The sequence below is a fragment of the Astatotilapia calliptera genome, chromosome 19, assembly GCF_964374335.1.
Source record: "Astatotilapia calliptera chromosome 19, fAstCal68.1, whole genome shotgun sequence".
Classification (NCBI taxonomy): Eukaryota; Metazoa; Chordata; class Actinopteri; order Cichliformes; family Cichlidae; genus Astatotilapia; species Astatotilapia calliptera.
In genome coordinates, this window is record NC_137440.1 from 16,032,700 (window position 1) to 16,048,015 (window position 15,316).

The 15,316-nt window shown below is 39.8% G+C and overlaps 2 protein-coding genes across 2 annotated transcripts; one reads left to right on the top strand and one right to left on the bottom strand.

The window, feature by feature from the left end:
• Positions 1 to 725: 725 nt before the first annotated feature.
• Positions 726 to 11,396, bottom strand: utp25 (UTP25 small subunit processor component). Its single transcript, XM_026151657.2, has 12 exons — positions 11,202 to 11,396; positions 10,096 to 10,135; positions 8,605 to 8,809; positions 8,295 to 8,522; positions 8,046 to 8,134; positions 6,909 to 7,319; positions 6,578 to 6,794; positions 6,294 to 6,496; positions 5,020 to 5,202; positions 4,739 to 4,848; positions 4,365 to 4,610; positions 726 to 1,203 (listed from the first exon to the last, which is right to left on the bottom strand). Exons 1-12 carry the CDS (start codon positions 11,300 to 11,302, stop codon positions 948 to 950), a joined length of 2,289 nt encoding a protein of 762 aa, XP_026007442.2. The 5' UTR covers positions 11,303 to 11,396; the 3' UTR covers positions 726 to 947.
• A 2,010-nt stretch (positions 11,397 to 13,406) lies between these two features.
• grxcr1b (glutaredoxin and cysteine rich domain containing 1 b) lies at positions 13,407 to 14,902 on the top strand. The gene is made up of 2 exons (XM_080293834.1): positions 13,407 to 13,949; positions 14,103 to 14,902. The coding sequence occupies exons 1-2, from the start codon at positions 13,515 to 13,517 to the stop codon at positions 14,142 to 14,144; spliced, it is 477 nt and encodes a 158-aa protein (XP_080149960.1). The 5' UTR covers positions 13,407 to 13,514; the 3' UTR covers positions 14,145 to 14,902.
• The last annotated feature ends 414 nt before the right edge of the window (positions 14,903 to 15,316 follow it).

Sequence of the window (15,316 nt, forward strand, 5' to 3'; positions counted from 1 at the left end):
CAAAGCCCTAAAATAGTCTCCTTACCCGCAGGACAGCTTAAGCCTTGGACTTATCAGCGCTTTGATCAGCTGCATTTAATAAAAAGAGGAGAAAAATGCTCATAATCTATGGTTCACCAGTATTTTTACACATTTCTGCATGCATTATCTTTTGTGTTGTCTCTTTAATGTATTGTTTCAATTAATAGTGGCCTCTATATACTCCTCCAGCTCTCTTTGGTTCCCTCATGCCCCAAACCTGATGTAATAGATTGTTACCCCTCCACTAGCCTTACTTTGCTGGGGTTTCTTGATGCTTAAAGACGGTTATTATCTCCCCACCTTTGCTTGTTTAGTAGTCATAAAACAAGAGCAAAATGGAATTAAATAAACAACCTGTAAAAATAGTGTTCACCTTCAATGACCTGTCTGAAATGGGGGTCTTCTCCTAGCTTTGAACCCTCAACATCAACATTTACATGTTGAGTTTGTGAGTTTTAGTCTCTCCACATTTATATCCATGACGATCATGGTGACATTAAGGTTTTAATCTACACTGTCCTTGTTTGAGTTTTATGAGGATTAATCTGAACTATAAATCATGCAAAGCTACTCTCGCAGGTTGTTTTGGCTTGAAATTCTCATAAGATTACTGCATTATCACCTCATGAAAACTATTATGCAATTATTTTGGCACTTCATGGCCGTGTTAGGTCACATTTTGCTATGCATGAACTTTAATCAAGTAAAAGATAAGGAAAGTTTTTAATAATAAACATCCAACTCTTCTTATCAGTGACAAGTTAATAATCTCTTTACAAATGAAAGGAATGTTGTTGCAGGAGACCATAAAACAAAGCCAATAAACATGTTTTCTGGTGCATTTGGAAACTTTCCTGATTATTAAGCATGGTAAACACCTATGCTCAATTTACTCCAGTGGTCCTTTTCATATTCATCCAGTGTCATCACACATTTTTGTCTTCCCCTCCCGTGACAAAGAGGTGAACAGCCTTGTTGGAGTTCAGCATCTGTCCTGCTCGCTGTGCTCCGGTGATGGCAGCCAGTTTGTGAGCGTCGTAGCGCGAGTAGAGTGCCGTGCAGGTCCAGCTGGCCTCCTCCCCCTGAGTTGCTGTTGCCAGCATGTTACACACCTCGCTATAGAAGTGTGGGAAGGAGGGCAATCCATAAAATATCAGGTTCTGGATCCCTTTGATTGTGTACCTAAAAGAAGCATGTCAGAGATCAGACTCTTTTAAACCAAGGACAACATGGTCCATCATCTTCTCACGTTTTTTCCAGCTAAAAACCCTGGCTTTATACTTGGAGGAGCTGACTGTCATCCAATCTGCAAGCTGGATTTCTGATGCTGATGCAAACCAAGCTATGGTAATACAAGGACCAAATTCCCTGCAATAATAGGCCAGTTCCCTTAAAGTCCACAAAACACATGTAGACTGGTTGGATAAACTTCAACACACATTTGAATGCCCTTGAGGTTTTTTTTTTTTTTTGTTTTTTTTTCATCACTGGCCTCGTCCAGTGATGAAAAAAAAAGCAGTGAAACAGTTTTACCTAGAAAGATGCCAAACTGAGGGCAACCTGGGTTAGACTAGTAAGATTTAGTAATAAGATTCTATTAAAATGAATAGTCAGCAGCTTGGATACCCAAGTTGGTGCTGATCTTTCAAAGGTTTAAAAAACAAAAAACCCGACTAACTACAGACGAGCAATTGAAGTGTTGCTAAAGGCAACGGAAAGTGCATTAAAGTAGGCCAGGTGCATTATAAAAGCATGACTAAGACATTCATTAAAAAAAAAAGAAAATAAAGCTTAGAGCCACCAGCAGTGCTTTAAGGGAGCTGACATAGTTTCTTTTTATTGGCACATAAATTACGGTGTCATCTGCAATTAGTCCCATAGGAAAAAATAAAGAGAAGAGAATTGGCCCAAGAATTAAACCCATTGGACTCCACATGCAAGAGTGGCTGAGGAAGAAGTCTGTCACCAAGACGAGCCGAGAAGGTTCTCTGTGTTTAAACCACCCTCGATGCCTTAGTGTTCTACACGGGACAAGAAACTTGTGTGGTTCACAGCATCAGAAGCATCAGTAAGATTTAAAAGCACAATAATAGTGAAGTCATGCAATTCACAAAAACATGGATGATTTTCAGAACAGACTAGAAAACTTCCAAAATACTGTAAAAAGAACTGCCGTTTTAAAAGTACAGTTTTCTCTAAAACTTTATGTATATATGGCAGTTTTTAAATAAGTCTAAAATTAGAGAAAACCAAAGCATTAGGATTTGTGTTTTCATCGGCAGGAGTACCACAGCTTATTAACATCAGTCTGAACGGCCTATTTATTTTAAACAGTGGTCTGAACGATTGGTCCAATAGTCTTCCAGAGCTCTTTAAAACGGATCAAGGGGAGCAAATTAATGGGACAAGACACTGGCTAAAGCCGAGTGATTATTCTCTTTAAGCGAGAGGATAGAACTGATATAAACTGTCCTTTATTATCTCCTACAGCAGAGGATATACTAAACCAGTTTCTATAACAAGAAACGTTATAAGTACATGCATTGCTGATGCGATTTGACTTTTCAACAGCCTGTTTAACCCGCAGCTGAACTATCACGCTGAACGATTACACTATCACGCTGGTGTAATAAAATCTTATCAAGGTGTTACCTTGAGAGCATAGATTTAAGCTTCCTAAATTGAGATCGTGAGCTGTATTAATTGATCAAAGTGCATTCAAGGATTTAATGTAACTTAATTTGCTTAGTAATAACTGTTGGAGTAGCTGCAACCTTTAATTTAAATAATTTTCATTTTGGATCGGCTGGAATAAGCCATGAATGCAAGGCTCTTTTTTTTTTTTTACGTTGCAGTAATTGTAAACAAGGAGGAAATTAGTTGGATAAATCTAGCAGAAAATGGCTTCATGTTTTCTTTTGAAATATTTAGGAGTTATTCCATGATTAGACATTTATGTGCTCTAAATTACAAAAAGAAAGAAAGAAAAGAAGCATCAAAGCAACAACAAGATGAAAACACCTGACAGTACTACAATTCTTCTTCTGACTGCTCCCCTAAGAGGTTACCACAGCAGATAATCTGGCTCCATTTCAGCCCAGCCCTCTGTTACACCAAACCTCTGCATGTCCTCCTTCACTTTATTCACAATTCTTCTCGAGGTCTTCCTCTTTGCCTCCTGCCTGGCTTCTCCATCCTTTGTCGAATATATCTCATATTCTTTCTCTTCACATTTCCAAACAAGCTCAGCATTGGCTCTCTAACGTTGTTTTCAAACTGAGCTGTCCCTCAGATTACTTATTTCCACTCTTGTCCAGGTCACTCCCAATGAAAATCCTACCATCTTCAGCTCAGCCTCCTGTCTTTTTGTCAGTACCACCACCTCACAAACCACACATCATAGCAGCTCTCACTACCATCTTGTAAAACTTCGCTTTCACTCTTTCTGCTATTCTTCTATCAGGTATTTAAAATCTGCCTGTTCACCTCTTCACCTGTCTCCCCCAGAACAGACTAGAAAACTTCCAAAATCTCCCCCTTATTCACACACACATTCTGTCCTGTCATCTGCAGAGACTCATGCTTGACCCCGTCTGTCAACCTGTTCATCGCCAATGCAAACAACAGGGGGCTCAGAGATGATCCCTGATGCAATCCCACCCCCACATTCATGCCCTGTACCAGGCTCACATACTTCTCTGCCACTTGTGACTTCATCATACAGTACCATAGTTTCTCTCTTGGCAACTTGTCATATGCAGCTATCAGGTGAGTGCAATAAAATGGATTACAAATATATATCAGTTATCTGGTGACGTTAACTCTAAAGATTAGTGCCTTTAAAGCCTTCACAGCCGACAGAAGCGACGGATATAAGTTCTCTTACAGTTGAATCTCTAAAGTTTAGTAAAGCCAAAAGAAAAGTGTTACAAGCTGAACAGGTAATAAGCGACCAATTGGTAAAAGCTGGTACAGTCTTGTTATTGAAACTCCCACAACAGGGATGTTTTTTTTGGCTTTAGATTGTGACACTTTGAGTGGGTATAAAATTTATTTGGTTGCTGTTTGAAAAAAACAAACAAACAAATTAAAAATCCAAACCAGATCTTAAATGTCTTTTTAAGGCCCCGAAAAACATGCAGATTAAACAAAGCTACATTTTGACCACCCTTTGCACCCTGAGGGTCTTTAACTTAGGAAATTCCCACCATATTTAACATACCAAAGTTATTGTACAAAATAAATCAGATGACTCAGAGGTGGTCAGGTGGGTTTTTTTTCTTCAGATTTGTTTGATTTACTATGGAAAAGGCCCACATGACAGGGCATTACAAAGAACTGACCTCTTGTAGAAGTGAAAGCGCTCCGTAAAGAGCATGAACTGTTTCTCCCCCTTTTGGAAAAAGTGGCGTGCTCGGGACACCTCGGATTTGCTGGAGTACTCGCAGACACTGGCAAAGTTCATCTCCTCTTTCTTCATGTAGTTACGCAGCCGAACGTAGTCGAAGTAAGACGGGATGTAGATCAGAGTGTGTGACATAACCGAATCCTTGTACTGCGGCAGCACTTTGTCTATAAAGAACTGAAACCTATACACAAAATCGGAGAAAACAACCAATCAGCTGCCAGGACCTATATCGTAGAATGCTGTGAGAGAGAAAAAAAGAGCACTAATGTCAGGAGACAGTTTAGGGTGAAGGTACACGCTGGACTTTACCGAGCATCGTGGTCGATGAAGCTGGCGGAGGAAAACATCTGGAAGACATGAGGCAGCTGGACCAAGACCTGGCAGATGGAACCAGTTTTTGGTATGTTCTTTATGACAATCTGAGCCAAAAAACACACAAAGAAAACAAAAGAATTAACACCTTAGTTAAAACCAAATCAATATGAACCTGCAGATATTTCCGAGCCTTGTTCTGAAAATGTTACACGATAAAGGGTGTACATCCACCACCTCTCTCTCTCAGCAATAGTAAAGTGTGAAGTGTGGCCTACCTGTCCGCGGTAGTTGGCGCAGTGCTTGGAGAGGATGTTGTTGATCTGTGGGTCCTGAATGGAGCTGAAAACCAGCGTCTGCCTGTAGTGTCGGGCCCAGTTGTTCAGATTCCACATCCTCACTCTGGAAAAGTCGACACCGTGGGAGTCCAGCGGCTGCAGGTTCATGTGCTTCATCACATGCTGGTGACCATAACGGGGAAAAACAAAAGGAAGGAAATAATAACATTATGAGGAATTATGGAAGATAAAAGCTCAGAATTTTCCTGCTATTCATTTAAATCAGATCTGAAAAAATACATTTAGAGGAAAGATTTCCCTGATTTCGTCGTTTTTGCTTCTCCTATTAAAAACGATGTAATGTGGATTTTTAAATGTGCTACATAAATGAATGATTATTATTGTTATTACATCCAGAGTACTTTGTAAGTAGCATCTGCTAATAGCTGATCCAACATAGTTTTAATGGTACCAACTTGTTCAAATGTTAAATACTAAGGACAGTCACCATGTTTAAATGCTCGACTAGTCATTAAATTAAAAGCAAAACGTTTTTCAACCATTTCCGGAATTACTATGCTACTATGTGCCAGACACTAATAAACAGAAGTGAAGAACACATTAAAAGCATTAAAATGAAAATCAGGGCTTGTATAAAGCTAAAATGTCATAACTTTATAACAGCTATACATACTGATTTAAAGTGAGGGTGCAGGGGAAGTTATGCTTAAGAACGGGTGAAAAGGTCTTAGTAAATACTAAATAACGTTGACGCCTATCCCTACATAAAGGCTTAAAAGAAAGCTTAACTCAGCTCATGAACTATTCTACAGGTTGGCATTCTCGTAATGGCTTTTGTTTCCTTTATAATCACTCAATTAGGTCTGTAAGCTTTTTGTTTCCATCAAATCTGTAAAAAAACATAATGAACTTCCTCCATTATCACACTGAAGTTTAATTATTACACTGCGCAGATAAGAAACAGGATAAAGCAAGATAATTTTCCAACTAAGATTAAAAAGTACATTTCATCACTCTGGATGGGATTTAAATTGCAGCAGTAATAATAATAATAATAATAACTCAAATGCACTTTGGACTTTGATTGTGATAAATGAGTAGAGCAGGTAGCAGTAAAAGCATGAGTGAAGTAAATCTGGTCAGAATGAGTCTTAAATGAAGCTTTCATCTCATGTTTGCATTTAAAATGCAAACATGTTTGTTGTTTATGCCCAAAATTGCTTCCTAGACAGCAGAGGGCGCTACGTTCTTACCAGCACGTGCTCCCAGTTCTGCATGAGGAAGACGTCTGCCTGATCCACCACTAGCAGTTCGATAGAGGACAAGAAATCAAAGTCTCTCTTGCGTTCTCCTTCTGCTCCCAGCACAGTGCGAAGGCCCAGAGGAGACGTGATGATGATGTCGGATGAGTAGAAGGGGGCATAGAGGCGCATGCTGCCCTTCAAAATGGAGACACCTGGAGAGGACAGAGCAGGAGAAGGTCAAAGAGACAAACTCGGGTTTTTAAAGAAGCTAGGGTTCTTTTTTCAGAGCGTACCTATCCTGAAGTGATCGTCCACGTTGCCTGTAAAGATAGCGTTATAGTCGTCTGGTCTCTGCAAATTGGGCGGCTTCTCATCCTCGTCCTCTCCAAATTCTTCCTTGAACTTCTTCTTGTTGCTCACCATCACTTTCTTGCCTTTAGTCTCCAGCAGGCTGATGAGCGTATGGACGACCTGCAGCGCGCTTCCCCGAAATGGAACGAGGATCAGGACCTGACAGATTCATCAGGGCGATGACAGCAGGTTAGCAGATACTCAGCAATACTGATATGTAAGTAAAAAGAACAAGAACAAAAAGAAGAATAAATGAACATTTCTGTGGATTACTTTTGGCCTGGTGAGTCCTTGGTCTCGGAGTTCATCCTGTGGCTCGGCTCCGGCTTTAGTCCGACTCTTCTGCTCTTTCAACTGTGAGTTATGAGCCAGGACCTGAGAATTAGCCTTCAGTACATGGTTAAGCACATGGAGGCAATATGCACTGCGCACATGTGGTCCCTGCTTGACAGGGCATGTCTCCGGGTAGTACAGATCTTTATAGGAGCCCATTAGGGCCAGCAACTCCAGCTGGAGAGGGCTGATCTCTTCGGCCTGCCCTTTATGATTGAACATCTGGTTCAGATCCCTCCAGCGTGTCTCCACAAGTTTATGGAAAACTGGGAGGTTTGTGTCTGTCTGGGGGCCGATAGGGCCAAACTTCTCCAGGGGATTGGTGCAAAGCAGAGTTCCCAGCTTTGGCCACTAAGAAAGAGAAAGGCAAAGGCTGAAACTTTACGTTTTGTAATATGATAAGAGCGGCACTTCAATTTCAACTTTTATATTCCAATTCTTGGGAATATTTCTGGATATTTATATATTAGAGTTATTTGTATTAGAGCTATTCTTTAACGTATTATTTGTATTTTAATTTGTTTGTTAATGTTCTTATTGTCATGGAGCAACTGAGACCACACAACTTCCTCTGGGATTAATAAAGCATTTCTGATTCAGATTTTATGACCTATCATGCTTTTACTTCTTTTATGTGATATATACACGTATACAATAATGGATGCCAATATTAAACATTCCCAGAACATGTGCAAGTTGCTCCCGTGAGCCAGAACCTCAGTTTTAGGCTTCATATTTTACTTATGGCTCCGTGTGATGTCACTGAGCACAAATACGCTTAACACAATCACCTCAGGCACATGGCTTGGGACTAAAAGCACATAAAGTCCACCCCTCCTTGCTAATCAAACCCTATGTTTTAGAGGTGGAACCAATCTGAAGAAAGTTTGGGGGGGGGGGGGGGGGGGCCTTAAAGGAGAAGGGGCTAACACGGTTTTTGTCAGGCAGAGGAATATAAAATGAGGGGCTGCACCAAGGATCAGCAACATAAAGCTACTCTACGACTAAAAAAATGCAGCTGTCGATGAGCATTAGAAGTCTCCTTTAATGAAGATGTATTTAATGAGACTGGTGTACCGTAATCTGAGTCTTTGATTTGCAGCCCGATGTTATCTTCTGCACGTCCTCTTCGTCAAGCTCTGTGTCCAAATGCTGGACAAACATGTCTGTAAACAAAGAGCAAAACTATAAGACACACCATACTCGTATCTAGAGCTGATAAAACAAATGTACAAGAAAACATTTAAAAATCTGTTTTTTAAGATACTAAATAATTCTGCTAAAGAATTCAGGAGATCTTTTTTTCCCCTCCAACCCTTTAAGTACCTTTACTATCTTCGTCCCGTGTTTCCTCCTGTTCTCCTTTTCCCGTGAAGTTGGTCTCCAGACAGAACTGGGACTCATGCTCTTTGTCTACAAACTCATCTCCCGGCTCCTTCCTGTCATCCTCCCCATCTCCTGCTTCCATCAAAGCTTCCTCTCCATCTGCAGGTTCTCCTTCTCCCTTTTCATCTTCATCACCACCCTCACTTCCCTCCTCAGCATCAATCTCATCTGAGATGGAAAAAACACAAACACATTCAGTGAAATCCAAAGTGGTTGTTGAAATAAAGAGCTCTGGAAACAAACAGCTCACCTTCACCAAGAAGCTCCTCCTCTTCTTCCTCCTCCTCCTCCTCCTCATCATCTGTGCTGTCCTCCTCTTCGCTCTGAGCTTCACCTCTTGGTTGGCTGAGAGTTGAAAGAAGTTTCTGATAGGCTGTTTTCTGCTCTGGTTCCTCCTCTTCTTCTTCTGGTTCCAGCTCATCGGCCTCTGACTCAGATTGTTCTGGACTTGACGGCTAAAAATTAAAAAAGGTAGCTCATGAATCCATTTATTATCGCTGTGTTGATGCTGTTCACGATTATTGCTGTTCACTGAATGTGGCATCATCGCTTTGTGTATAATAGTGAATACTGAACCTAAATCTAACCTCAAAACTGGATCAAATGTGATGGTTTATGCAAGGATGGGGTGTCATAGATATTAAAAAAAGTATATTACAGATTAATTATTTTAAAAGTAACTATTTATTTACTCACTTTACTGTCTGAAGAAGGTAATTTGATACACGACATTACTTGTTCATTACTTCAGATGACCTGAGATGCTTGGAATGACAAATTAACAATGTAAACCTTAGGCTAAAGCAGCCACTCCCCAAGTCAAGAGTGTGCAGCCCACTTACTCTTGTTAAGAATGCAACAGAAATATTGTATTTCATTAAAACATGTACTCAGAACCCATAAACCACACAGGCTTTAGGTTATACAGTCATATGCGAACACTAACGCAAGTGACCCACCTGCCACTGGGACACAAACTTACTTACTTATTAAATTTAGCCTTAGGTCACAGTAATGTCACAAACTACCACCTCATACTACCAGTTTTGTTTCCCTTTTTATATAAATAAATACATTTATACAAGTCTGTAACTGAACATACTAGTAAGTAATTTCAAACTGAATTTCTGTTATTACTCTGGCCCACCTACAGTTCCTTAGGCAGCCCACCAGGGGGGCCCTAGCCCACCCTTTGGGGATCAGTACTAAAAAGCTTTGATTTTGTTCCGTGGTCTTTCCTGTTACACTTCTTTGAAGACCACCACCTGGAGCGCATGCATAGCTGATCACAAAAAACAGGCAGGCATGCAGCCGTCCGCACGGACCCTCGGGCTTGCCGTGTTACGATAAAACTTAAATCAGTCTAACCTGAGAGGACTCATCAATGTGGAAAGTATAATCAAGGCTTTTTTGGAAGACACTCACACAAGACATTAAGTTTTAAAACAAGTCTGACAGCAGCGTTGGTAAAAACGAGCCCAAACTGATAAAATAAGACATTTTTAAATTTCATGTATTAGAGGAGCCAAAACAATAAATACCACCTATTATTACATACTTTAAGTAAAGCATTACAGTGCAATACAATGTAAAAAAGGAAAAACAAAGGCACAAAATGAAACAGAATTTTTTTTCCAAACTGTATTTATAGAATCATATACAGGAAGTCGGGGAGGAAAAGTAGACTTTGACAAGCCACACACTTTTTACAGCACTAAACTGTTTAGGACTTTCTACTCACCAGTTCCATTACTTGAGTTTTTTCAGGTCTTTCATTAACTCTGTAAAAAAAAAAAAAAAGACAGAGAGAAAAAGAGAGAGAAAATTAAATGAAGCTGCTCAGAAAACATATTTGTAAAAATATTGAAATTATTAGGACAAAGTAAAGCTTTGTACTAGTTTTACAACAATGATTAAAAATCTGCCACTTATTGTAACCAGTAAGTGCAGTTTATTATATATATATATATATATATATATATATATATATATATATATATATATATATATATATATATATATATATATATATATATATATATATATAATAACGCATTGTTCTTTTGGCCTGCACCGCTGCATATGTAGATCAGAGATGGCACCAGAGCTGACCCACCAAAGGATAGAATTCAACCCACTGGATGGCTTTCAGAATTACATGTAAAAACAGCAGTCTGACAGCTCCCACAAGATGTGAGCTCCTCCTGCCGTCCGCATGGAGTCTTATTCACAGTTTAGGCAGAAAATAAACGAGGTCATCATTTAGAGCTTTAGCGGTGCTCCACCAGTTTCTAATCACACAGAGGAGCAGATAGCAGTGCTGTACCGGTGCCGATGCCTTTCTGCGGCTCTGTCCAGCTCTCCTTGTGTAACAGTCCATCTCCTGAGCTACCAGTAGAAAAAAGTACCACCAAATGCAAACCTATAGAACGATCAGCCAGGAGGTATTAGAAGCGACGTTGTGCTGTTGTTGCCTCTCCGGCGTACCTGCGTCACTTTCCCCAGGGTAGAAGAAACGGTTCTTACTGAAGTTAAAGTGTTAAAGTGTCCCCTTAAAATGCGCCATTCTTCTTCTCTTGTTTCGGCTTTACTAGGGGCTTAACTCACTGATAGTTTCTAATATTAAAAATCCATGTCATCAGGTAAACATCAGCACATTGCCCTCCTTAGAAAAAGTAAATTTAAGATGTTTGCTACATTTCTGTTTGTACTTTACACCGAGATAATACGGGAAAAACTACAGTTACATTTAAAAAATGGAATGAAAAACTAGAAATTAGCAGCCTTGCTAATATAAAGCAGCTTCTTCCTTTAAACCAGACCGGAAGTTGCTGTCGTTCTGCTTACACATCGTGAAAAGGATGTTCCTCTCCAAACTCCTTCAAGTGCTTCTTCTGTTTTTTGGATAAAGTAGTTAGAAACTGCTTATTTTGTTTTCTTTTGCCCATGTTGACACTCTGGTGCAGGAACACGTGTGAGGTCTGCTTCTTCCTCCTCTTGCTGTGCGCCAGCAGCGGGCGCTTCCTGCCATCTACAGGAGCGGGGTGGAATTACAGGCTGGGGACTTTATGATCCGTATATTTTATTTGGCCACGAATTTGCCCGATCCCTGCATTAGGATCAACATTAGGAAATGCACTCGCTAATGAGTTGCATGAGAAGAATGGAGAAGAACTTAACTAGTACATATTTTCCTTTGATCCTAGCAACACTTAAATGACTGGAAAGTTGTTTAGTACAATACAAAAAAAGCAAAACAAAAAACAAAACCCTCACAAACACCTGATTGATGAAAAACAAGGTTAGGTATAAAAACAACCTGCCAGAGAGGCTTTCAGAGGCAAAGATGAGAATTTTGTTACCATTGATAGTTTAAAGACAAGCAGCTACATTCTCAGAAAAAAATAAAAATAAAACTGCAGTTCCTGCTGTGGCCACTTGAGGCTGGCTCGAAAAGTCGATGAATCGCCACAGATTCTAATTCTAAAATAATCAACTTTGTAGTCGATATGAACATGATTACAGCCGAATAATAATAATAATAATAATAATAATAATAATAATAATAATAATAATAATAATAATAATAATAATAAAATAATCCTGGTCTCTGTGGATAGCTTCCCATCTTATTTAATAATAACATAACATAAAAAAAACTCACCATCTTCAAATCAAATCAGTTTATTTCTATAGCACATTTTAAAAGATTAGTGTAGATCAAAGTGCTTCACAATAATACCGCAATGCGGGCAGAAACAAGAAACAAATAGTACAATTTCAATTAAAATGTACAATTACATGGTTTAGTGCAGGCCAAGTGAAAGTCAAACTAATTTGCTTCAAAAGCTAAGTTGAACAGGTGGGCTTTTACAATTGAAACAATTGAATAGATTCCGATGTACGGATATCAACTAGGAGATTATTCCAGAGTCTAGATGCAGCAATAGCAAAGGCACGGTCACCTCTGGCTTTTAAACGAGACCTTGGTTGTATTAGGAGCAGTTGGCTGGAGGATCTTCGTGCTCTTTTTGGGTTATACAGGTCAAGGAGATCAGTTAAGTACCCACTAGCTAACTTGATGGTGGTAAGGCTTAAAGTTTTGCCTCTGGCTCTGTTCATTACTTTGTGTGACTTAACTGAACCTACTGTGTTTTACTCTGACAAATAAAATAGCCTGCTGCAAAGTGCAGAGGTTGCAAAAAGTTGGAAATAAAACTAGGACAAGACACAAAGGAAAAGTCAACCTTCAAAATAAAACACGAAGTAACTAAAAGGCAAACAACACTGAAACTGAAAACAAAGAAACACAACAAAACAAGCTATCACAACAAGAACCAAAATACAAAGCAATAACCTTCCACACTGACTGAAAGGACACACAGTGTATTTATGAGCATGTCATGATTTGTCATGACTCCCACTGCTGACTTGTATCAGTGGAAGCGTGAGTTACAACACAGTGGTCCTTTTCCAGGTGTAGGGAGAGAGATGAGACAGGGGTTAATCCTAGTGGTCCAGATTTTTCCAAGAAAATATTTATGAGATGAATTGAAAGAGTGAGCTTACTGAGGTTCCAGCGGAGAGGCTCTCTGGAGAACCACCATTCGTCATGCCATTTGTTCTTTCTTCATCTTGATCATGTCTACATGCCTAAATGCACTGAGCTGCTGCCATGTGATTAGCTGATTGGATATTTGTGAGCAGTTGAACAGATGCATATAATAAAGTGGCCAACACAGAAAAGAACAATCTGCCTACTTTGGTTTTCGAGTCTGCGCTCTCGTGATAACCTCGGGGTCAGACAAACAAAACGGGGGCCACAGAAAAGGTCACCGGAGGTTGTCTGGTGTTTCCTGGGTAATTCATCCTTGTTGCTGGCCCAGTTGACCATAAAGGATCACACACTTCTGTAGCTGTTTGAAAACTAACCTTGATTAATTATTGAACATGGTAATATCAGTTTACTGTTTACCTGTTTTAGCGGTTACCATGGCAGAAGCTCATTAATTATTAACCATCTGGGTGTCTAGTTTTTGTACTCAGCTCATTTTGACACATCAATGAGGATATTATTGTTTGATAATTGCGCAGCACTGAGAGAGCGCGTCTGGCTTTTCTGAATGGGATGTAAAACATGTGAGACATTCTTGTATTTCAATGGAGAGGCCAAAACTGAAACAGGAGAACGAGAAGGCTGGGAAAACAGTCAGGTTTAGAGTAGCGTCTGCCAACAGTGGCCGGGTCTTGGCGGAGGTGTTCAAGGATGAGAGAGCCTGGTGCGGCTTGGTGGAGGACTCGGTGGAGGACTCGGTGGAGTCTGACTCGACCAGCAGCCCAGAGGCAGAGCAGCAGGGCGGCTCTCTCCCCACCAGCGAGGCCAACCGCCACCTGAACGGTTTGGTGGTGGAAGCAGCCGTGGACGAGAACGGCTGTGAACCCGATGACCTACTTTTGTACGCCAGTGCCAAGAGAGAGATGCTGTTTAGCAACAAGCGGATCAATATATGCAGCAAGAATGGGACCGTGAGAGGAGTGAGGAACAAAGTGAGCGCAGGCCAAGTGCTTTTCAACAACCTCTCCAACATGTACTCCGTAAGTAGCTGAGTGCATCATCAGAAACAATTTTAAATAAAGCTTTATCCTCTTTTATTAACATGTATGAAGTCAGACTGAAAGGTTATGGAATATATCTGATCATGAAGAGATTTCCATGCACTCATAACCCTTATTTACTTTTCCTTTTAGGGTTCCCTTCGTCACCAGAAAAGGAGACCCTGGGAAAAGTAGTGAACAGCGTGGGATTTCACACCGTGGGCACATCAGGGAGGAGCAGTCCTGAGGAAGCTTTGCCTCCACCCTGAATCCCTTTCAGTGACTTCTGTTTCTTCACGTGACGTGGAGTCATTCACGATCCCAGTCTCATATTTACATGTGCCTTCAGGATATTTTTGACCACAAATATTTTTGATTTGACTTCTTGTACTACTTTTCACAGCTGTTTATGGGCAACTAGGAAACTAAACTGGATAGAGTTAATATTTGTACAGACATTGAACACTACAAACGTTTATTTTATTGCAATTTGGAATTTATTGGTGTTTATTTCATTACAACTTGTTGAAAGTAACAACCTGTCCACATATGATTCTATCAAACAAATCTTAAGTTTTAAAAGTTTTCTGGTTTACTGACAGAGAAAAAATGTTTTGTGTGAAGAAACAAAGAAGGATTGTCCAATTAAATGCGATTTTGTTCATACAGTTTCATTTTAACTCCTTTTTGCATTGAAAATGGAAAAAGTGATTGTTGAGGATTAAAAGAAAGTTTTAGTAGAGATTGATGCTTTGTTTGAATCCACCCTGTGGCCTTTCTTTGCATGTTCTCCCCGAGTCTCTGTGGGTTATTGACTGTAGGCGTGATAGTGAGGATGGTTCTATGTCTCTGTGTTAGCCCTGCGGCAGACTGGCGACCTGTCCAGGGACCCCACATGCCTTTGAATCGAATATGAGCAGAATAAAATGGATGGATGAACAGCCCTTCAAAAATGTTCCACAATTTTCCGACATGTGCTTCATGTGTTTCAGTACAGATTTAAACCAAACAGCTGATAAACAATTTTACTCACTGCTCTGAGATTTAGAGAGTTTCTGAGAAGTAAATTGTATTTTTTAAATTGTGAGTTTATTTGTGCCCTAGAATCTGACACGATTTTGATATTTCATGGAGTCTTTCGTGAATGAATAGGTCTTTTCTGTTTGTAAAGATTTTGCATTCATTTCTAGATTGAATGTGCTTCATATCATCTCTGAGACCAGATTCACACAAATACAGTGAATTGTAAATATAAAAGCCTTTATAATAATTGAATGCATTTTCATACTGCAGGTTTTATGCTTGACAGTTTCTGGAAACCCTTGTTAACTAGATTTATTTTGGACTTATCAAGATTTTTGAAAACA

Excerpts from the sequence above, each read along its gene's own strand:
- utp25 (XM_026151657.2), bottom strand. The coding sequence starts at position 11,302 with ATGGGCAAAAGAAAACAAAATAAGCAGTTTCTAACTACTTTATCCAAA. Across the intron at positions 8,523-8,604 it reads GGAGGAGCTTCTTGGTGAAG|ATGAGATTGATGCTGAGGAG; the intron begins GTGAGCTGTTTG and ends TTTCCATCTCAG. Across the intron at positions 8,135-8,294 it reads ACGGGACGAAGATAGTAAAG|ACATGTTTGTCCAGCATTTG; the intron begins GTACTTAAAGGG and ends CTTTGTTTACAG.
- grxcr1b (XM_080293834.1), top strand. The coding sequence starts at position 13,515 with ATGGAGAGGCCAAAACTGAAACAGGAGAACGAGAAGGCTGGGAAAACA. Across the intron at positions 13,950-14,102 it reads ACCTCTCCAACATGTACTCC|GGTTCCCTTCGTCACCAGAA; the intron begins GTAAGTAGCTGA and ends TTTTCCTTTTAG.